General features: G+C 42.3%; 1 protein-coding gene across 1 annotated transcript in view; it reads left to right on the forward strand.

The window, feature by feature from the left end:
- Positions 1–311: 311 nt before the first annotated feature.
- Positions 312–23628, forward strand: part of NEK5 (NIMA related kinase 5) — a 58748-nt gene continuing 35431 nt past the window's right edge. Inside the window, exons 1-8 of the mRNA XM_059377531.1 lie at positions 312–375; positions 2084–2221; positions 8981–9077; positions 15606–15703; positions 17605–17688; positions 17774–17844; positions 18819–18905; positions 21064–21118. Coding sequence (XP_059233514.1) covers positions 2105–2221; positions 8981–9077; positions 15606–15703; positions 17605–17688; positions 17774–17844; positions 18819–18905; positions 21064–21118 — 609 coding nt within the window. The 5' untranslated portion in view covers positions 312–375; positions 2084–2104. The remainder of the gene's footprint in view (positions 376–2083; positions 2222–8980; positions 9078–15605; positions 15704–17604; positions 17689–17773; positions 17845–18818; positions 18906–21063; positions 21119–23628) is intronic.

The following is a 23628-nucleotide window of genomic DNA, read 5'->3' on the forward strand; positions in this document are numbered from 1 at the left end:
AACTCTCCCTGTCTCAATTTAGTTCATTTAGAAAACTGGATGACCGCTGCTTTGCTGGGTTGTTGCAAAGAACAGAGGTAATTTCTGCAAAGCGTCTGGTACGCCGTGTGGCGACAAACAGGAGCGCTGTGCTGGTGGAGTGAGAGGCACCGGAGTCCCGACCCAAGACAGCAGAAGGTGACGCGGCCGGGTTTCCAAACTCCCTGGCCTCGGACCGCGCTTCGGGGAGGACGGTGCGGACCAGTCCTCTCTCCGCCAGCGCCCCGCCCCTCTTCCGCCGCGCGGCTCCACCCCTGCAGCCCCGAACCGCAGCGCGCGGGGGAACCCAGATTCCCCCGCAAGGAAGTTTCCCGCCCGGCGGAGCCGGCTCAACAGGTATGCTGCGGGCCGGTCGCCCGGGATCCTGCCCCCGAGCTGCCCCCTGGGCTCCGGGAGCCGCGGGAATAGGGACCGAGCCCCCGAAGGGTAGACAGGGGCTGGACGGGAACTTCCCGAAGTCCCGGGCCGCGTTGGTCTCCGTGGCAACGCGCTACACACCGAGCTCTGGCGCGGGAGCCAGCTCTGCAGCCCAGCCGGCGGCCGCCTCGCCGAGTGCTCCTAAGGTAGAAGGCTTGTCCCGAGAGCTGGGGGCTTCCACCCCCTGGTGCCGCCGGAGCTCCTGGGCTGGAGTCCTCGTGTTCCAATTCCGCAGCCGCCTCCCTTAAAACCAGGTCCTCGGGTGTCTCCGACCTCCCCTGGCAGCGGAGCTGGTTCCCAGACCCATGCCACCTAGTTGTCCCCTTTCCTACCATGACACAAATGGTCGAAAACCTGACCGGCCTGCTCACGCAAGTTTTAAAAGTGGGCATGATGGGACGCCTGGGTGGCTCAGTTGGTTAAGCGGCTGCCTTCGGCTCAGATCATGATCCCAGCGTCCTGGAATCGAGTCCCACATCGGGCTCCTTGCTCGGCAGGGAGTCTGCTTCTCCCTTTGCCTCTAGCCTGCCACTCTGTCTGCCTGTGCTTGTGGCTCTGTATCTCTCTCTCTCTCTAACAACAACAAAAAAAGTGGGCATGATGTCCTAATTGTGGTGTAAAGAGGAAATACAAGGAAACGGTTTATAATAAAGTTTGCATTTCAGTCTGCAAATGCTTGGTACGACCACAGTCGAAGAAGTAGGGAAGTAGCCAAGGGCCCGCGCCTGGGCTAGGAGGCACCTCACCTTGACGGCCGCCCACTGTTAGGTCTCCACTTGGCTAAGGCTACCTTGAGCAGCTCAGCCAGCGGGGGCGTGATTTTCCAAACCGGTGCACAATTCTTGGTAATATTCCAAACACAACAAAGTACAACCAAGCCTTGATTTACATGCGTTTGCTTTCCTCGAAAATTCAGTGTTCAGTAAAACTGCAAAAAAAATATTCTGTATTTACATGTAAAATGCAGTTTGGTGCTAGCTGCAGATCGTTATAAATAGATTTTTCCATGCACATGAAAGTGTGTGGGGACTTGCTAGGGTTGTAGGCCCGCGGGATACTTCTTTATTTTCAGGACCGTGCCTCGCATCTCAGGATATTAGTATTCCAGTCCCCAACCACTTCTAAATGCCATAGTGCTTTTCGCTTCTCTGCAAGGAACAGAAAAACCTCCGCAAATCCCCAAAATGTCCCCTAGGGGGCAGCAAGTCCCCGTTGAGAAGGGCCGAACTGTAAAACCGCACGAGTATTAAGGACATTCCCCCTTTACAGGGGAGCCAAGACCCCCGGGTGTTGTATCTTAGATTCTCAGAACAATCTTGCAAAACCAGGTATTGTTATTTCCATTTTAGTAATTAGGAGAGTGAGGTTTTGAGGGATGAAGTGACTTCCCCAGGATCACAACACTACAGTTATCAAAACGGAGTCGGAGCTCAGATTACACCAAGAAAAAATGTTTCCCCTTCATTGTTGCCTGCCATCCCAAGGAAAGTTATTTGACTTTGTCTTGGTGAGGTTGGTAGGAAAGTTTTACCAAAAGAAGTTCCTTTACACTGCAGTGGTCGGTTGTGTGTGACTTTGTTCACGTTTATGAAAGATGTGCAATAAAATTTCAGTGCTCTGATTTCAGGAACCACCGTGCGTTGACACCATGGATAATTATGATGTGATTAAGGTCATTGGGGAAGGTGCCTTCGGGAAAGCATTCTTGGCTAACGGGAAATCAGATGGCAAGTACTGTGTTATTAAAGAGGTCGATTTTGCGAAGGTAAAGTGAAGAAGTTCACATTCCTGTTCATTTTCAGTAATATATTCAGTTGGCTTTTAATTTAGTATGAAAAAGAAAGTCATTTTTTTTTTTTTTTTGGCTCCTTTGAGTTTATAGTATGAACATTAAGCCTCAGTTGACCAGGGGCACCTGGGTGGCTCAGTCGGTTAAGCATCTGTGAAACTGGAACACAATGAGTGTAGAGATTATTTAAAAATAAAATCTTTGAAAAAATCCCTTTAGTTAAAAAAAAAAAAACCAAAATGTGTGTAAAATCTACTTGACAAGTTGCACAGCGTGAGTGTACTTAATGCCCCTGAACTGTACAGTTAAAAATGGTTAAAATGGTATTTATTTTATGTTCTATATATTTTACCACAGTTTTTTAATGTTGCAAAGGAAAACAAAAGACCTTCCCAAACTTACACTAAAGCTCAGGTGTAGATGGTTAGCTTTGGAGAGAATGCTTTATTCACCAGTATAGGTCCTTTCTCGTGGCCCTGTGGCATCCTACTACTAGTGTCCTATTATTCTAATGCACTCTCAGAGCTTCTTTCCTCGACATTGTTCTGTTTGCTTGCCTTTGTTTATCTGGCTGCTCTCTCTCAGGTCTGTCTGCCCTCTCACTCCGTAGATGTCCCCCAGCATCTGTTCTTTGCCAACTCTCTTCTCTTTCTCTGGGCAGTCACCTCACTCTTGTCTTTCCCAGTAAGCAGACCACTCTTAAAACTCTCTCCAGCCCTGGTCCCTCCCAGCCCCCAGTTCTGCATTTTATCTGCTCTGTGTTGCACTGTGTTCATGGCATTAGTGTCCTTGTGAGATCCAGGCTCAAAACCATGGGATCACCTATGAGTCTTGTCTCCCTCCATGTCCGATTACTTGCCACATACTGTTGGCTCCTTCTCTTCTCTGAGTTTGTTTTATTTGTTTGGTCAATGCCCTGGGCTGCTTCAGTATCTTTGCCAAGGCTCCGGCTTCCATGTAGAAAATTTTTGATAATGCTCCATCCGTGTCCCCAGACCTTCACTAGGACAGAAGTCATCAGGAAAGATGACTGGATGCATTGTCACTTTTGAGTACATGAAAACATAAAACTTCTGAATGACAAAAAAACACCACGAATAAATTGAAAGGAAGTTGACAGAATGCCAAAATATTTGCAAGTATTAACAAAAAAGTGCTAGCCTTTTATAAATGAATAAAAAGGAAAAACCCATAACCAAAGACGTCATCATACAAAAACTTCAAACTCATGAGTAAAGTAAGAAATATATATCAATACATACAACTTTTTGCTTATACATTTGGGAAAGATAAGAAAGAATATAAAAGTGGGGAAGTGGGGACTCTTCCTCTGATGATGGGAAGGTAGATTGGTATCACTCTGAAGGGAATTCATTAGTATGTATTAAAACCTTAAAACCTTAGAAGGATCCATGCCAAAAAAAAAAGAAGGATCCATGCCCTATTTGCATTATAGGTCCACAGTTGTAAGGATGAAAAAAAATCAGGCCACCAAAAGTTATATATGTATGTGTGTGTGTGATGTTAATAGTACCCACACACATACATGCACACACACATGCACACTAACTGTGATTATTGCTGAGTGATAGGATTTCATCTCTAGTACTCCTCTGCATTTTCAAAATTTTTAATATGAAGCATATATTCTTTTTTTAAATTATTAATCCTCTTTTTGTATTTTTTTTCATTTTTATTTATTTATTTGAGGGAGAATGAAAACGAGAGAGATCACAGAGGGATAGAGAAGCACACTCCCCACTGAGCAGGGAGCCCAACGTGGGGCTTGATCCCAGGACCCTGAGATCATGACCTGAGCTAAAGGCAGATGCTTAACCGACTGAGCCACTCAGACGCCCCTGAACTGTATTATTTGTGTAAGCAGAAAAAGCTATCTTTGTTTTGAAAAAGATAGAGAAAAAAGTACACATCCCAGGATCTACTTTTGGGAGTGTACTCCAAGGAAATACCTGGAGATGTACAGTCAGAAAGCAACTTAAGTGTCGAACAGTAGGGGATTGGTTACTTCATTTATAAAAAAGGAAGCAGCTCTTAGAAATCATGTTGCAGGTGAAGTGTTGACGTGAGAAATGTCACAGCTTCTGCTAATTGAGAAAACAGTGTATGTAGAATGAAGTACTCTTGGTAAAAATATGTATTCTCTTTCTCCAAGAATATAGATGCATGTAGTCACATACATAAAAGGAAGATGTACTCGATTCTTGTTATGTAGGTGGAATGTGGGATTGTGAGTAATTTTTGCCTTGTACTTTTATATTGTTTTGCTCTTTGGATTAGTTTTCACACTCTCTCTGGTTTGTTTTCCCAAATTCCATTTCCAGCTTCCCCTCCACATACCCAGCTGTCTCTGTGCTCGCCCATGGGGCTCTTTTTTCAAGAAGGTCTTTGCCTGCGCGTTTCCAAGCATTAAGACCCTACTTGCTTGGGGCCGAGCTCCAGGAGACCTTCCAGGACCTTCCCACTTGAAGTAATCTCTCTCTGTGTAAATGCATAGCTTTTTACCTGTCCTGATGCTATGGTACTGATTGTCCTCTTCTCTGATGGGCTTTGTTTTGTGTGTGTGTGTCTGTGCCTTCTCCCCTTACTAAACCGTGTGTGCTGTGCGTGCAGAATGCCTACCTTATTTGTCTTGGCCTTCCACACAGCGCCTAATAATGCTTTGCCCCTGTAGGTAGTCAATACATTTTTATAATTATAAATAATTCAGTGGCTAGACACTTTCAGGCCTTCTAGCTCTGTTGTTAAGATGGTACATACTTAGGAATTACAACACCATTTTAATTCTAAGGAAAGAAGAAAGTATTGGGGAGGTGAATTTTCTATAAGGATATATATTAATTCACTTGATAGTATCTCTCCCATGCTTAGTATACATAATAAAAAGTCAACCATATTTTTCTAATATAGCACTGATTTTTTTCATCCATTTTCTCATGAACTGCCCTGGCCTCCGGGCCATCACTAAGGAGAATGTCATATTAGGCCTTGTTCTTCTTGCTTTCCCATATCTCTTTATATTATTAAATTTGCCTGGCAAGGCCGGTGTCCCAGTATTAATAGGTATTGCTTCTTTCTTCCTTTCTACCCTAATGTAGTTTTTCATTACTTCTTATCTAGAGAAATCTACATTTCCTCACATCACCAGTGTCTCTCCATGCTGTAAACTCTAAATACAAGAACCTGAATGGCTTATGGCTTATTTCTTACAGGTACCAAGCTACTATAATAGTACCAAGCTACTATTTTCTCTCTCATCATCCTACTGTTATCAAGTATATTCTTTTGATTCTTTTTTTTTTTTTTTTTTAAGTAAGCTCTTCCCCTAGTGTGGGCCTTGAACTCCCAACCCTGAGATCAAGAGTTGTGTGCTCTAGCAATGGAGCCAGCCAGCCGCCCCTATTCTTTTGATTCTTGCCTCCAAAATGTGTTGTATACTTTCTTGATTAAAAATGAAAGTGTTCATTACACAAATTTTTTAAAAGAACTGAAGGGCAAAATAAGGCCATTTAAAGGAAAATACAATCACTTGTAACCTCCCTCTTTAAACATTATGGTACATTTTTCTCCAGGCTATTTTTTTTTCTTTAAGATTTTATTTCTTTATTTGACAGAGACAGTGAGAGAGGGAATACAAGGCAGGGCAGTGGGAGAGGGAGACGCAGGCTTCCCACTGAGCAGGGAGACCGACGTGGGGCTCTATCCCAAGATCCTGGGATCATGACCTAAGCTGAAGGCAGACACTTAACGACTGAGCCACCCAGGCGCCCCTCCAGGCTATTAATGTATAAATACTTTATAAGATACTGGCATGATAGGTGCCATGATAGATATACTCTTCTATAGCATCTTTTTGTACTTAGCAGTATGTCATGAATATTTTCTCAAGTCATTCAGTGTTTTTATATAGTAAAATGTTCTTTGGGGCCCCTGGCTGGCTCAGTTGGAAGTGCATGTGACTCTTGATCTTGGGGTTGTGAGTGCAAGCCCCACATTGGGTGTAGAGATTACTAAAAAAAAGTAAGTAAATAAACTTAGAAAAATAGTCTCATATAATAATATTAAATGTTCCCAATAATAAAGATAATGCTTACCACTGGGTGATAAGCACTGAGTGCCTATTTTACCTCTGCCATCCTACGTGATTTACATATATCAATTCACTTAATTCTTGCAACAGCCCTGAAGATCTATCTTGTGGCTCATTGTATAGATAAAAGAGCTGAGGCTCAAGGATGTTAAGTGATTTGCTCAATGATGCCCAACAGCCAACAGATCTCTCTCACTCTTCTATTGGCTCTTTCTGCTATAACACTTTGCCTCCCTTGATTTTTGATGACTGCATAATATGACATCAGGTTAAGAAACACCAGGGCCGCCTGGGTGGCTCAGTGGGTTAAGCCTCTGCCTTTGGTTCAGGTCATGACCCCAGGGTCCTGGGATCGAGCCCTGCAACAGGCTCTCTGCTCTGCTCAGCAGGGATCCTGCTCCCCCCCTCCCCACTCTACCTGCTTCTCTGCCTATTTGTGATCTCTGTCAAGTAAATAAATAAATACATAAAAAGAAACACCATGATTTAACTATTTTTTTATTTTCAGACATTTATGTTTAATTTTTTAGGGATGATTAAATACCATGTAATAAGAATATAAGTCACTTTTTGAAAGATTTTATTTATTTACTTATTTGAGAGAGAGACAGGGAGAGTGAGCAAGAGGGAGAGAGAATCTGAAGCAGCCTTCCTGTTAAGCGCAGAGCCTGACACAGACTCGATCCCACAACCATGAGATCATGACCTGAGCCAAAACCAAGAGTTGGACACTTAACTAACTGAGCCATCCAGGTGCCCCTAAGTTATTCTGATTAAACAAACTATGTACACATGTTTACCTCTGTGTGCATTAAGTAAAAATATTTAGCAATTAGCAGCAATTACTCCTAAGGAATGGGAATTAATGGAATGGGTGGGGAGGACAAGGGGGAGTTTCACTTTCATCTTGTTCATGACAGTAATTAAAAAACTAATGACAAAGCATGGTAATGAAGGTTTTATATGAAAACACTTGTCACATTTCTGATTATTTTCTTTCGATAAATTTCTAGAAGAGATAATAAGCCAAAAACAGGAGCAATTTAAAGTTTCTTAGTTCATGTTGTAAAATTGCTTCCGCCCCACATTTATACACCTATACCAGAAGTATAGGTGTGCCTGTTTGCTGCTTTTTGGATAATCCTAGGTATTAACATACTTGTCTTTGTTTATATCATAGGTGAAACATTGCATCAAATTTTATTTCAGTCTTTGTTCTTTAATTTTTTAAAAAATTTATTTATTTATTTTACACAGAGAGGGAGAGATCACAACCAGGCAGAGAGGCAGGCAGAGAAAGATGGAGATTTAGATCTTTAGATTATTGAGTGGGGTTGGATATTTTTTTCTGTTTCTCATTTTTGTTTCTTTTCTTTTTTATGAGTTGCCCATAAAATATTTTGCCATATTTGTATTAGCAGGTTTGCCCTTTTTGCCTTGTTAATTTGCCAGAACTCCTTACATATTATAGATACTGAAATATTTGCCACATCTATTGCCAGTATTTGTACCTAGCTATAAAAATACAGTCACCTACCTACGTGTGCCTTTTGGTTTTGTGTCTAATGTTCTTTTGAAAAACAGTAGTTAAAGTGGTTGAGTAGCCAAGTCTGTCAATCTCGTAGGAGTAATTCAGTTACTTGTGTTTTGAAACTCACATGGAGCAGCTGTTTTTACATTTAAATTGGGGTGGAAGAGACAGAAGCTGAGATTTAAATGATTTACAGAAGGATACATAGGTAGGAGGCAGTAAAGTTGGGATTGAGAACGTTAATGTTTAAAAAATGCTTAACTCTCAGTGAGGATGAGAAGTACGATAACTCACACATACCGGGTGGGCTGGTGTTAAAGACCATTAGAGAAGGAGCGGGGGAGAGGAGCAGGTGACCTGCTGGGGCTGGAAAGGGGGTGCGGCCAGGCCAGAAGTCAGGTGGAGATGACCAGTCAGGCAATCGCAAAGTGTCAAGAACGAGGAAGAAGGGGTGAGAGCGAGGTGTGGCCACTGCCACTGGCACCGAAACAATCGAAAAATACTTTCAGTAGATGATCTGCCGAGTAATAAGAAAATGCATCAAATCAAAATGAGGTCTCAAGAGACCATTTTTATTTGAAAATGAAAAATGTAGTAATCTTACTACAGAATTTTACCAGCCTGATTGAGGGGATATATGACTTTTTTTTTTTTTTTTTAATTTCATGTGTTTCTTTTCAGCAATGGTTGCTGCTGGAACATTGCCTTTTTATAAGGAATTTCTTTGTTGCTGAGAGATAAATATTAAAATAAGTTTCCTTCAGAGGCCTAAGTAATTAACAAGTTGCCACCAAAGCAACTGAACCTTTAATACAGCAGACCTACACCAGAAATATTTATTTTCTTGTTTACAATTATCACCGACAAACCATTGATTCGCTATAGATCATGCTGTTAATTCTAGGAATGTCATTTCCTGCCATTGAACGATCAGTTTCAGAAGTGGCATTAGAAGCCAATGAAATCTTCGAGAATTTTAGATGATAGCAGAAAGCATCTTCTTGAAAACAAATTATTGATAACTACTTAGATTACTTTATAGATAATACTATATAGATAATAGTATCTTTATACTCTGTCTCTTAATGTAATTTAGATGCCCAACCAAGAAAAAGAAGCTTCAAAGAAAGAAGTAATTCTTCTGGCCCGAATGAAGCATCCCAACATTGTAACCTTCTTCAGTTCGTTTCAAGGTTTGGCTTTCTAATATTCTTCAAGTGCTTTAATAATATAGTGTAGGCCCATAGACATCTAGAAAAGATTTTTGAGAACTGTGCATAGATTCATTTTTTTAAAGGGACTCATTTTCCCATTTCCTTAAATCATAATTTGAGACACTGACTTTATTTCCTTGCTAGTGAGTTTTTGTAGAAAACTTCTAAGTTTGCTTAATTTTTCCCTCTCCTTAATTCTTGTTGCCTCGATAGTTAATGCTGGTGTATTGGTTTTGCTACAGTAAGAACCCCTAAGTTGTGGCCTCCCAGTAATCCACATAGATTTCTCACATTACACCTTGGCTGTGAGCAGGTGGGGTCTGCAGTCTGGGGTCCAGGTGATGGAACAGCCAAGACAGGGAGCATGCTGAGCGAGAGGATGGGACAAGACACGGAGCCTGCCACGCGATCACTCTCAGAGCCCTGTTAGGATGTGACCTGTTTCTCATTTTCTGTCTGAGCTCCCATTCCTGTTGGCAAAGCAGCCATGCAGCCAGCCCGGGTCATGGGGTGACAGGGACGGTGTACTCTGCCTCTGAGAGTTCTTGCATGTGCTGGGGCAACAGGTGAGCCCCCGATCCTCTTACAGCAAACAGCCACGCTCGCGGGGAAAAACATGCCTGAACACAACATCTCTTCTGCCTCCGTCTACAGTCAGCAAAACAGGCAGAAGTTTCTGTCCTGGCAGAGCTTACCTTCTAGGGGGAAGAGACAGGCCATAAACACGTTTCCTGTAGGTCGGGTGCATCTTAGGCTGTGATGCACTGTGTCTGCCCACAGCTCACCACGGGGCATCCCCCTGCCAACCCCTGGCATTGGGCTGGGAGCTTGGATTCCCAGGCTGTAAGTAGTTAATGGAGTAGGAATGTCTTCAATGTCTTTAAGCGCCCTCGGGGGTGTACAAATCAGGAGATAAATATGCAGAGCCACTCTATTTTGAGCTTTCACACTGTGTAGAGCACTTGGTTCCTTACAAACTAAAATGACTGTGTTCAGAGCAGTTCTCTGTATGGCCCTCTTTGACTGCTGGGTATTTAAGAGAGTTCTCAGGGCTCTTGTGTGGTCTTCCTGGGACTGGAGCAGTAGACGTGAGCAGGAAGTCGAGTTCTTTTGAACAACTTCTAAGGGGCAGCCACTGAATAAAGTGCCCTCCTTTCCTATTCTTGGATTCCTAACAAAGCCAGAAGACGATCTTTCTTTTCCTCATTCTTTGGGTTGTTGCTGTGACTCCCTCTGTCTGGCTAAAGTCTACTCATGCTCAGGCCTTCTTCGAGACTGCGGTTCCCATTATGGCGCCCCCTACTGACCTTGCATAACACGTCTGCCCTTGTGCACATGCCTCTGTTTAGAGGACTAAGTCCAAATTCCTTTCGGATAGTGGTGTTAAGAATTCTTCTGTCACCACTTGATCCTCCACATCCAGCGCTTAGTAGGTGCTTAATCCCCAGTGGTTGAGTGACTACATGGACTGGACCCCTTTCACAGAGTAGTCTATGTCTTTATGCCAAATAGACATTTGAGGACCATGGACACAGGTGCTATTATAAAATTAGAGGTCATTTGGACCACATAAATGACCTCCACTGAGTCTGTTTATATTGTAAGCTTAAACTTTCTTAGAACAGCTTTATTTTTTGTTTTTGAAGTTGAGTGCCCCTGTGTTTAGGAAAGTTAGAGCTATGGGGATGCCCTGGGTTTGCCTGTCAGGTTTTCGGGACTTGAAACCTGGAGCTTATCAAGATAAAGGCTTTGTTTACTCTCAACAGCTTGTCTCGGAACAGAAGCACCATTGCTCTAGTTCAGCAAATGTTTGTCTGTAGAAAGCATGAACTTTTTATAAGTTTGACGCGATGTATGAAAAACAGGACATGTAGTGAGATTTTCCTATAGGTAAATTGATTCCACTTAAATTCCTTCAATAAATATTTATCAAGTCCTCTTACATGCTGGGTGTGTCCTGGGTTTCATCGGTGAACACAGGAGGCAGAAGCTCTTCCTGCACTGTTGTTTTCTATTGCTCCGTAACAAACCATCACAAATTCAATGGCTCCAACCAACACCCATTTATCCTTTCCTGACCCCTCTAGATCACAGGTCTGGGTGTGACTCTGCTCAGGGCCCCACAGCTGGGTCTGGTCTCTCCATGGAGGTGCAGAGTTCCCTGCCCTGCTTACTTACATTGTTGGCAGAACTCATCTACTAGGATCATAAGAATGAGGGGTCTGCTTTCTTTTTTTTTTTTTTTTAAGATTTTATTTATTTATTTGACAGAGAGAGATCACAAGTAGGCAGAGAGGCAGGCAGAGAGAGAGAGGAGGAAGCAGGCTCCCTACTGAGCAGAGAGCCCGATGCGGGACTCGATCCCAGGACCCTGAGATCATGACCTGAGCCGAAGGCAGCGGCTTAACCCACTGAGCCACCCAGGCGCCCAGGGGTCTGCTTTCTTGCTAGTTGTTCACTGGAGGTAGTTATGGCCTTCTGGAGGCCAACAACCCTTCCATGCCCTATGGCCCCTTCAGTAGACCTTCTTCCACTTGCAATCTCTCCCTTCCTCTGTCTCTGACCTCTAGACCTAGATCTTGATGGCTCTGATAATTAGGTCAAGGCCCCCAGGTAAAATCTCCTTTTCTATGAACTCAAAGTCAACTGACTTCAGCGATATCAGCGAAATCCCCTCTGCTGTATGTCGTGACATCGTCACGGGAGTGATAGCCCGTTGTATCTACAGGTCCTACCTGCACTCCCAGGGAGGGAGCCCACACCGTGTGTGCACTGGGGCTGTGGGTGGGGAGAGACAGACAATAAATGGAGGCTAACCGAGAACCACATTGTAGAGTATGTTAGAAGGTAGTAAATACTGGGGCAACGTAAAAGGGCGGGGCAGGAGTATGGAAACAATTTCTAGCAGGGTGGTCATTCGAGGAAAGGCTGGAAGATCCACGCTCAGCTCTGCTGAAGAACTTTCTGGGCCAGAGGACCAGCTACTGCAATGGCATGAGGGCAAGAGCAGGCCTGGCGGGTTAAAGCACTGGCCAGGAGGCCTTTGGGAAGGGCTGTCTGCTGTGGGCCCTGAGCATCTCTGCACATCTCTGCCGAACGTGCCAGGAGTGCAAAGTCCTGACCGCTGTCTCCCCAGGCTGTATCTCGGGTTTGTGGTGAGGGACACTTGAAAGGCAAGATATCTCCAAGGCAGAGCTGGCCTATTTGCTGCTCACTGGAAAGAGGCAGCTTCCTCCAGCTCAGGTTCCTCTCTTGTCACGTTGCCCACAGCAGGTGCACACGTCCGTCTAGGCTCATGTGTTTTACCTCCGTGGGATGAGTGCTAATGTGAAGCTCTGACACCTGCTTTTGCCAAGAGTAATAAAGTCCTTGGCCACTGGCCCAGGAGTCAAATGTCCTAGCATCCATGATATAGGCAGAGGTTTGTAAGTGGGGGAGAGACACAGAGCCCTGTGGGACGTCTTGTGAGTACAGTGCAATGGGCAAGAGAGAAGAGTAGAAGTACCTTCATTCTTGATGCTGACTCTGTGTCCCTCCTTGATTTGGGGCACTAAAATGCTCTTATTTTATGGAATGATGGTGATATGGGTGATACTTCATCAAATCTAGGGGCCATAGGTTACTAGATGCACCATTACATGCTAATTCCGAGGAATAATACTGCCAACTTGACAAAACAGAGCTCTTCCTTAACCTAATTTTTATTTTCTATGTATTAAAAGAGCTTTTTAAGACGTATTTACTTTCTGTTCTTCTTGTACATACATAAAAAGGAAACTACAAGTGAATTAAATTGGTTAATTTAATTCACTGGGTCCACAGCAACCAATTGAAAGATGCCAATGTCTGTAAGATGCCATCCTGATTTTTACAAAGTGCACTTAAGAATGAATTAATTACAATATTAATTAATTAATTTTTGCATGTTGGAATTTGACCATAGAAAGCTTGGTTAATGTTAGTCCCTACTATGAGTGCCCCTCGGTAGTTTAGAAAGTTTAATGACCAGTGAGCTTCATAATTCGAGAAGTTGCTGCCCTATAGTGTGTCCTGCACTTCTTTTTTAGAGCATCCTTTTCCTCCTTTTTTCTGCATTTTCAAATATTATACCTGCTTTAAGACCAAACACAGATCTGTCCCTTAATGGAAAGGAACCTCTCTCACGTCTGCTCTGAGAACCTCCAAACTTGTACTCACGTGGCACATAATATGCTGTATTATAACGCTAGTGTATAATCTTCATTTCCATCTGTGAGACTGGAGGCCATGCGGACAATAATTATTTCTTATACCTCTTCCCCCTTCCCCTACAGTGCTTACTTTGCTTAAACAGATGGAGAATTTGAGAATATAAATGATCTTTCCAGAAAGTTCTAAGCCCATCGCATACGAAAATTAATGGTGGCTAGACGGGTGGGGGAGGATGCATATTTAGAAGCAAATGATACTCATTGACCCAAATAGTTTCTTCAAGATGGCTCTGCCGTGATTAATCCTGAAGCAGCCACTTAACTTCTTTCACAGAAAGCCAGTGTAAGGCAGAGTGAGTTGAAGGTTGGTGGCAAGGAAGTAAAATGGAGCCCTTTCTCCTTAGTTTTCCTGATTTCGGCAGTCCCACTGCCATTCGTTCATCACTGAAGTGGCCCTCTCAAGGACTGAGCTATGAGAAATAGCAGTTCTCCTAAAACTCACGCATTCCTAAAGATAATTTACCCCCTAAATCATTAGGGCATGTCCGGAAACACCTTCTTAAAACCTTCCTGGACTCTCCAGGTCTGTCGTTCACTGTCTCTTGTCTTCATTGCCCTCTAAGCCACAGACTACTGCGGTGGCTCTTCTCACCTGTGCTGACCGACTCCCCAACTAAACGGTCGCCTCCTCATGCGGGAAGGATGGCTTGTGTGCTTTATATTCCCAGCACCTCATTCCTTGGCCTGTCCTCAATAACGGTCCGTTGATGAATGAATGGATCTGTCCCCTTTAAGGAGGTGGGAGTGTTCTGTGAGAGGAGCCCTGAGTTTGTGAATTAGCCGCAGTGGAGGGCAGACGCTATCAAGGTGCTCACAGCCTCTCTCTGGAGCTGGTTTAAGCTCCTTGAAAGAGAGAGGGAGCAAATGATAGCTCTTTGGCAAGAGATTCTGAAATTTAGTGGATACTCAACATGAGGCAAAACACGAGGAGGATTAATACTTGTTTTTAAGCCTGATTTTATGCCGTTTTTTGTTGCGTTCCTTAGATGATTTTATGAAACCACTTAACCGCCCTTCCTGAAGCCCCTTCCAGGTGGCAGTTCCCATGCCAGGTGTAGGGAAGACAAAAGAACAAAGTGGGGACTCTGTCTGCAGGGAACCCACAGAGGAGTGGGAGAAACGAACAACAGAGAAGGAGCCCTTTCCAGCAGGAGCCCCGCTGGCGGTTGGCTGGTTCTGGGGAAAAACTGGTTGAGCAGGAAATTGCACACACATATTTATTTTCATCTATAAATGCACAATCATTTGCCAAACTTTTGATATAAGACCAAGGCCTCATCTTGGATGATGAACACATGGAATAGACTTCTGAAGACTCCTTCTTGGGCAGACTACTCCCCTTGTTTCTGGCTTCCCATTTCCTTTCCTTAGAGTGGAGTCAGAATTTACAGACAGTCTGGGTGCACAGTCTTTTTAAAGCTTTGTCAGTTATTTTCCACTTGTCTTACCCAACATGTAGGTCGAAGACACCCCTCTTTGTTTTTTAAAGCTACTTTCTTTTACTGAGTTCTCCACAGTAGTCAACATAGGTTTTGTAGAAATAACCACATCTGTCTTTTTTCCATTCATTTTTCATCAGTTCGTGCAATAATGGCAATAACAAGTGTAATTGGCTGAACAGATTTGGGGATGGACACCATGATCTTGGTGACAATTCATGGGAACAGAGGTACCTGAGCATGCGGGAGAGTCTAGTAGGCTCCAGGGGTACCCCTGAGTGGGCAGCAGGAATGGTGATGACTACAGAAAGTAGGTCAGGGAGAGGTTAGTTTAGAAGAGTGTCCATTGTGCTCAACGACATAGTTGAGTAAGTGCCATATAAATAAAAGGTTACACCCAAAGTTCAAAGGTCTATTAATGCTTCCTGGGGTTTGGGTTAAGATTCATGGCTGCCGTATAACAGAAGATTTCTCATCTCTGGCAGGAATGTGTTCATAATCGTTGTTACCATTTATGGAACTCTCATTATATGCAGGCATTGTTGTGAGTCTCTGACACAGATGAACTCGTTTAACCTTTGCAACAATCCTTAGAGGAGTTTCCATATTATTATCTCCACCTTACAGATGAGATAATGAGGCACAGAGAAATTTAAATAACTTGCCCAGAGTCAAAGAGCTAAGAATGTTAAGTGGCGAAGTGGGCCGAGAATCCAGTCCATGATTCTGCAGCCAGCGTTTTTAACTGTTGTATAATGCATTTTCTGTATATTCTCCACTTTTGAGAGCACGAAAGGTAATGATGCCTTTTCTTACAGAGAACAACAGGTTGTTCATTGTGATGGAGTACTGTGACGGAGGGGATCTCATGAGAAGGATCCGTAGACAACGGGGAGTGTTATTTAGTGAAGATCAGGTAAAAATGCCTCCAGTTTGCCTTTTAATTCATACTAGGGGGAATTAAATTCATAATGCCATAGGTACGAGGCTGTGTATATATACAGCATGATTTCTGGCAGAGAAATTCAAACGTACAGTAGTGGATCAATATTGTTGATAGATTTAGTACAGAACAGATCTGCAATTGAACTTAAATTGAATCTCTTTTTGAGAGTGAACCTTGAGAAGAAGATAGTGCTGTTTTGGGGCAATCTCAAGTAGGATGCCCTTGAGATCAATCTTCATGGCTAAAAAATTGTGAACGTGGCTATTCCTCAGCCATTTTAAATGTGACATATTTATAGCTTCACTCTTCTTCCTTTTACCATTTAGTACGCTGTTATAAAATAGCTCTCCCACTTTGCTAGGGAGCATAGGGGCCCTTCATGGCAATGGCTATTTAGTTTCATTGATTATGAAGAGAGAGGAGAGAAAGGCCAAGAATAATGGCCTCGATTCCCATTCTCTCTTCACACAAACACATTTTTCTTCCACCCTCTGAGCGTCCTTTGGAACCCTCTTGGGAGCTGTGCTTGTGAAGGGCACAGCAGGAATGTGTGTGTGTGGAAGGGAATCCGAATGGGGCCTGTGTGACGGGTGGGGAGCAGCGCTCAGGAATGGCCCGCCGCCGTCTTTCCGCCGCCGTCTTTCCGCCGCCGTCTTTGGGCAGTTTGTTTCTGTGTCCTATTTTACTATTGAAAGACCTCACACCGGTGTCATTTCCTCCTAGAGCTAAAATGGAATAGTTTGAAAGTACACATTTATCCCTAAAACTTTGTAAATTTAATCAACCATCCTTCCTATGCTCCTTCATATTATACATTAAATTCAGTATTTGTAGAAACCCTCCTTTCTTCCCCTCTAGGGATTATTTTGCCACATTTTTTTTAAAGTTTGCTTTGCCTTTTTTTTTTTTTTTAAGATTTTTATTTATTTATTTGACACACACAGAGAGGGAGAGATCACAAGTAGGCAGAGAGGCAGCCAGAGGTGGGGGGGAAGCAGGCTCCCTGCTGAGCAGAGAGCCAGATGTGGGGCTCGATCCCAGAACCCTGGGATCATGACATGAGTTGAAGGCAGAGGCTTTAACCCACTGAGCCATCCAGGCGCCCCTATTTTGCCACATTTAATAAAAATGGTCTTCACCACAAAATTTTTCCCTTTGTTGGAAAAGAGCTAAAATTACAATCTTAGCATCTGGAGTATGGCTATTTTTTTCTTTTGTTGTCCTTTTTTTGTGGAATCTGGCGGACAAGGAACCAATGACATTTTGGAAGTTTAAAGAAGTCTTTATAAGCATAGAACATATTTTTAAAAAGAAGCTCATGGCCAGCTAAGATAAAATAAAATCATGACTAAGAAATGAAATTAAGTTCCAAAAATTTCAAAAGTAAAATATTTGTTTTTATATTATATACACATATATTGATAGTTCATTGAAAATTTTAATAACCTCACAGATTCTCTGCTTCCTCTTTCCCTCTCTGCCTTGGCAACCCCTTTCCATGGAAAAGGAAACACTGATGGCACCAGGGTTATCAGGAAATGCTGCTTATCTGCTATCCTGATGCAGTCAGCAAACCTGTGTTAAGAGAAAAAAAAAGCAGGAACTGCCTCCCTCTCTCCTCTGCTTCTGCATCGTCTCTTTTCTGTACGTGGAGCTCCCTTCGTTACCTGCACATTTAGATTGCCTTTGTGCACCTTCATTTTTTTTCTATAAAAAGAGAATAGTGTGATTAGATGATATATCTAAAATAGTTTCATTCACATAAATACATACACATAAATATGTTATTTCTCTCTTTTTGCATATTTTCATGAAGACATTTCAATGGCCACCAGACTACTGATTGGCTTTGTTTTATGTTCCCTCTACAGATTCTGAGTTGGTTTGTACAGATTTCTCTAGGACTAAAATATATTCATGACAGGAAGATCTTACATAGAGACATAAAAGCTCAGGTAACAGCTTGGAGAGATCAAGACAGAACTGATCTTTCGTTTTCTTGAAATATCTCCAACAACATAGCATTTTCTCCATTTATAGAACATTTTTCTTAGCAAGAGTGGAATGGTTGCAAAACTTGGGGACTTTGGTATAGCAAGAGTTCTGAACAAGTAAGTATTTTTAAAAATCATTTTCTATTTATAACAGCCAAAATATGTATTTTTAGGTATCATGAATTAAGATATTTAAAGTTTGGTTTCCAGATAATTTTAGAGAGCTATTTATATAAATTCATTAAATCATTCATTCATATGATGTTTTGCCTATGATTAAAATTTCCAAGATTAATCTTGGTATAATAGAAAGATAGTAGCAATGTTTTATAGTATGATATAAGTTTATCAAATGAGTTGTGACTGCATATGCATAAAGCTGGTGAGAATTGAGTGCAACAGGCAAATTCGCACATGCTCTGGGCAATATATTGATGCAACTATTTTGGAAGACATTTTGTTGGTAATAAACATCAAGAGTTTTTTAAATGTTCTCTTTGTTCTAAATGAATAGTTTGATATTTGGACTAATTTAAATGCCTAATAATTGGGAAATGGGTAAATTTTATAAAGCTTGGCACAAGCATATACCTGAATGTTACATGACCACTCACATTTATGATTTTGAAGACTTCTTGATAATGTGAGAACAAACTTTGTTACATTAAGACAAAAATGGAATTCGGAATTTTAAATACTCTGTGATCACAACAGCTATATGAAAAATAGGCATGGAAAAAAAACAAGAAGCAAATATATCCACATTTTAATAATAACTATTTTGGAATAGTAAGATTCTAGGTAATTTTTTTCTTCTTTATTCACTCCCATATTTTCCAAATTTTAAGTCATGTCTGCATTACTTTGATAATTGGAAAGGGGGAACTCTTTCCACATCTAAGAGTTTTGTAATGTAACAATCGTATTTCTTTGTGAAGCCTTTAACCATAAATATTTGTTTATGTGTAGATTTTGGGCTGGTGAAGTATAAGTTTAAAAATCAATTTATTTTACTACTCTGTTATTAATATGCAATAACATATACTCCAATAACAAACCATGTTATTTTATTATCTAACATAACTTACTAGTTCCATGGAACTCGCTAGAACTTGTGTTGGAACACCATACTACCTATCCCCAGAGATCTGTCAGAATAAACCCTACAACAATAAAACGTGAGTTGCCAACGATTGGTTCAAAAGTCTCTATAAAGCGGGCAGATTCTTTCTCATGGTACTTTCATAATTTCATTTCCTTCACCTGTGAAATGGGGATCACGGTGACTGTCTCCAACCACCTCAGTGTCCCCTGAAGCTTTTGAACATATTTAGAAGAAAGACATTTCATCTGAAGACACAAGTGATAAAAAGACTAACATGGAAAATTGCAGTCCCTGTGATATGCATCTTTTTGATTTTTCATACCTTCCAAACACTGTTTAGCCTTACACAGGAAAGTGTTGTGGAGGGGTCAGGGAGAAAGCAATGAGAGTACTGGATTAGGAGCTAGGAGCCCTAGCCTTGGCCTGTCACCATGTTGACCGCATCATCGATTGACCTCTGTAGGTCTCAGTTCCCCTAGCTGTTAGGCAATTGTTAAAGTATTTCCAGCTTTAAAACCCAACTAGTTTTGTGTAGGAGATACCAGAGCCTACTATCTCCTACACAAAACTAGCTGGGTTTTAAAGCTGGAAATACCTTAACAATACCTAGAAGGACTGAATTCCTTCTAGGGGTTAATTTTGCATTTGTTTTGGAAAGTACTCAAGGGATGTTTGGCTGTTTGACTTTGCAAGAGATAAGTGGAGGGCAGAGGCCAGATGGTAGAGATTTCTAAAAAGAGTAGTAAATATTTCTCTGCATAATAGAAAAACAAGCTTTTTTTTTTTTTTTTTCCCCTGGAATAGCCTAGAATAATACCAAGAAGGGGTTTGGCCTCCAGTTGGGCAGGAATGCAGCTAGTATAGCCTGCGTGGAAATGGGGACTGTCCAGAGAAGCACCCTCGATCATTTGCATTGTTTTGTACTGACTCAATACTTGAGTCAACATTTAAATATGCTGACTTGGTGCTTTTGTTAATTGGAAGACCTTAGCAATAATCAGCTGGGTAGCTGCTGCCTGGTGGATCAGGAAACCAGTCCCTGGCTCACTGTAGCCCCCACCCCACATAGGGCATAGGAGACTTGTAGAAGTTTCCACCCAGTGCTGGAATGGACCACACTGGCTGGTATAGAGGGCGCTCTGGGACAGGGGAGGGTGTGGGCCTAGGGAAGACCCGGTGATTATAAAATTCTGAGTGGTCGTGGGAAGTGGTCTGTGAGTTTCTAGAAACTGTTAGGAAAACACTAGAAAGCAGTTGGAAATTGTTTCCTACCTATTCTGTAATCAATCTTCATTTCCTCAAGCCTTCAGGATGTCTCCCTCTGCTCCTGCCCACACTCAGAAGAAGTGTGGCTAAACAGTGGGGCTGTTTTCCTCACTTTACAGAATCCTTGTGTTCATTGTTTCATTTCTCACTGTATTTTCTTTGTTTTTTTTTTTTTAGATTTAATTATGCCTTTTTTATAAGATAACTCCTTATTACACCAATCACATAAAAGCACTAAGTACTGAAGAGCAAGCCTCTGGTCATACATTACAAGCACAATTTTCAATTTATTTAGTGCCAGATACTATGTTGTCTCTCTCTCTTTTTTTTAAATAAACATATAATGTATTATTAGCCCCAGGGGTACAGGTCTGTGAATCGCGAGGTTTACACACTTCACAGCACTCACCATAGCACATTCTGTCCCGAATGTCCATAACCCCCCACCACCCTCTCCCTATCCTTCCTCCCTATCAGCCCCTCCCCCTGCCCTGCTGCAACTGGGTCAGTTTGTTTTGTGAGATTAAGAGTCTCTTATGGTTTGTCACTATGTTGTCTCTTAATAGAGCTTTGGTTCTGTCAGTGGCTTTAAGAAGAATATACCTTCCTAAATCAACCAAATTTTACCCTTTGAATCAAAACAAATCCATGTTTGAGTCTTGCCAGCTTCCTCCAAATCGTTCAGAATTCCTTACATACACACATTTCCTCCGAGCACATGAAGCGGAGGTAAACACTGAGCCCTCAGATTGTAGCAAAGTTAGTATATCTTTTCACTGCTAGGATTCTCACAAACTGTGCCTTGTTTCGATGTGACCCCTTACCTTAGTAGGACAAAGAATTGAAAAAGTAAGGATAAAAGCTGTAAAATTGTAAGAATACACAAATATCAGTCACTGTAAGGATAAAGACTTTAATTGAGAATTATGGCTATTTCTTGGCATGTGATCTCTTATCTTCCCCAGGGATATTTGGTCTCTTGGCTGTGTCTTATATGAGCTTTGCGCACTCAAACATCCTGTAAGTATGTTAATCATCAGAGTAATCTTGAATCATTAAAACTCTAAAAGTGAAATTAACTTTTGAGAGGAAAAAGGTTAATGTTTGGAGTTATTAGGTTGTTAAAAATCACATGGACAAACTATTAAGATGAGTGATCAATCCATATATACAGACATGGAAAAATGTGCAACTTGTACAGTAAAAAACCCAAGCTAAACAGCATATTTTCCTTAAAAGTCAACTGTGCACAAATATATAATCAGCGAAGGGAAAAGGTGCGTGGGGTGAAGTCTGTAGGAAACCAGACACAATCTTCTAAGACCCTCTCCCAATGGAGTCACACAGGAGTCATGCTACTTTCTCCAGCAAAAGCAGTGACAGCACGTGTGAAAGGTTCTCACCCAGGGAAGCTCCTTAGAGACCCAGTGCTCAGGGTTTTGATGTGGAACTGGTCATGCAGGCGCCCTATGCCTGGCAGGTACCACGCTTCCAGACTCCCAGGAAGAAGCGGGTGTTCAGCATCAACCATATTGTTTGCACCATCAGTGTAGGCAAAGAGAGCCACTCTGAGCACTGAGGGAGCCGTGCGAACTCTCCAGAAATGTGAGTTCCCATAAGCCAGCCAAGGGCCAATATGGTAAGGAGGCCTGTCTTTTTTTTTTTTTCTTCCTTTTCTTTCTTTCTTTCTTTCTTTCTTTCTTTCTTTTTAATTTTATTTATTCATTTGACACAGAGAGAGAGAGAGATCACAAGTAGGCAGAGCAGCGGGCAGGGAGAGAGGAGGAAGCAGGCTCCCTGCTGAGTAGAGCCGATGCTGGGCTCAATCCCAGGACCCCGAGATCATGACCTGAGCCAAATGCAGAGGCTTAATCCACTGAGTCACCCAGGCACCCCAAGGGGGCCTTTCTAAGGAAAGCAGTCTTAAACCTGCTGTGTGAACACTTTTCTACACAGCTGTTATTATTGTTATTTATTATTACTACTATTATTATTGTCAAAGATCAGACAGCTAGTAATAGCCTGATTAAACCTGATCTTTACTGTGTCATCGAACGTTATGCTCATGTGTAAATCCATGGCCTCATACAATGGAAGATTCTCTGGTTAACGAAGAATTTTTTTTTTTTAAAGAAAGATCAGAAAGTAGTTTAACATTTTTTTAAAAGATTTTATTTATTTATTTGACAGACAGAGATCATAAGCAGGCAGAGCAGCAGGCAGAGAGAGGGGGAAGCAGGCTCCCTGCTGAGCAGAGAGCCTGATTTGGGGCTTGATCCCAGGACCCTGGGATCATGACGTGAGCCAAAGGCTTTAACCCACTGAGCCACCCAGGTGCCCCTGGTTAATGAAGAAGTTTTGAGGAAATGTTTTTGCTTTGTTAATTTAGAAAGCAAGGTGTAGGGGTGCTTGGGTGGCTCAGTGGGTTAAGCCGCTGCCTTCGGCTCAGGTCATGATCTCAGGGTCCTGGGATTGAGTCCCACATCAAGCTCTCTGCTCAGCAGGGGGCCTGCTTCCTTTCCTCTCTCTGTGATCTCTTCCCTTCCTCTCTCCTACTGTGATCTCTCTCTGTCAAATAAATAAATAAAATCTTAAAAAGAAAAAAAAGAAAGCAAGGTGTAAACTTTCATATTGTTATGACTTCAACTCTGTAAACATTATTTTACTTTTTTCAAAATATAAGCTCTGTGCCCAATGTGGGGTTTGATCCCAACCCTGAGATCAAGCGTCACATGCTCTATGCACGGAGCCAACCAGGCACCCCAGTAAACATTGTTTTAAAAGACTAGAAGGAAATATACCCTTGGCTGACAAAATTATACATATTTACCCTGTTTGTAGCTTCCTCTTGCTTCCAGTTTTTCATAATGAACAAATATTATTTTCATAAGAAGAAATTAAAACTAAGAAAAGCTTGTGTTTTTTTTTGTTTTTTTTTTAAAGATTTTATTTATTTATTCGACAGAGAGAGACCACAAGTAGGCAGAGAGGCAGGCAGAGAGAGAGAGGAGGAAGCAGGCTCCCCGCTGAGCAGAGAGCCCGATGCGGGACTCGATCCCAGGACCCCGAGATCATGACCTGAGCCGAAGGCAGCGGCCCAACCCACTGAGCCACCCAGGCGCCCCAGAAAAGCTTGTTTTATATAACGTGGCATCACATTGTGTAACTGCCTATAATATCTACTCATCAAATATTATTTGATGAAAACCATTTAGGGTGGACCATAGTACTTCTAATTGAAGCCTTATAACGTTGTGTTTCAGTTTCGCTTTGTTTTAAGATTCAATTTCCACTTTTTTAATTTATAAAGTCCAGCTTGAGCAAAAGCAAAAGGATTGCTTCCCCAGGGTCCCTCAGCTGGATCAGGGAAGGGTGGTCAGTACGAGCACCCCACCCCAGTCCTGGGTGCAGGAATCTGAGGGTGACAGGCACAGACCCCACCCCCCAGTGCAGGGGTGTGTTTCTGCCACAGGCCTGCCTGCGTGGGGGCCCTTCTGTTGAGCACCGGCTGGAAACATTGTTTTGTTCCT

The sequence above is a fragment of the Mustela nigripes genome, chromosome 15 (assembly GCF_022355385.1).
Source record: "Mustela nigripes isolate SB6536 chromosome 15, MUSNIG.SB6536, whole genome shotgun sequence".
NCBI classification, from domain to species: Eukaryota; Metazoa; Chordata; class Mammalia; order Carnivora; family Mustelidae; genus Mustela; species Mustela nigripes.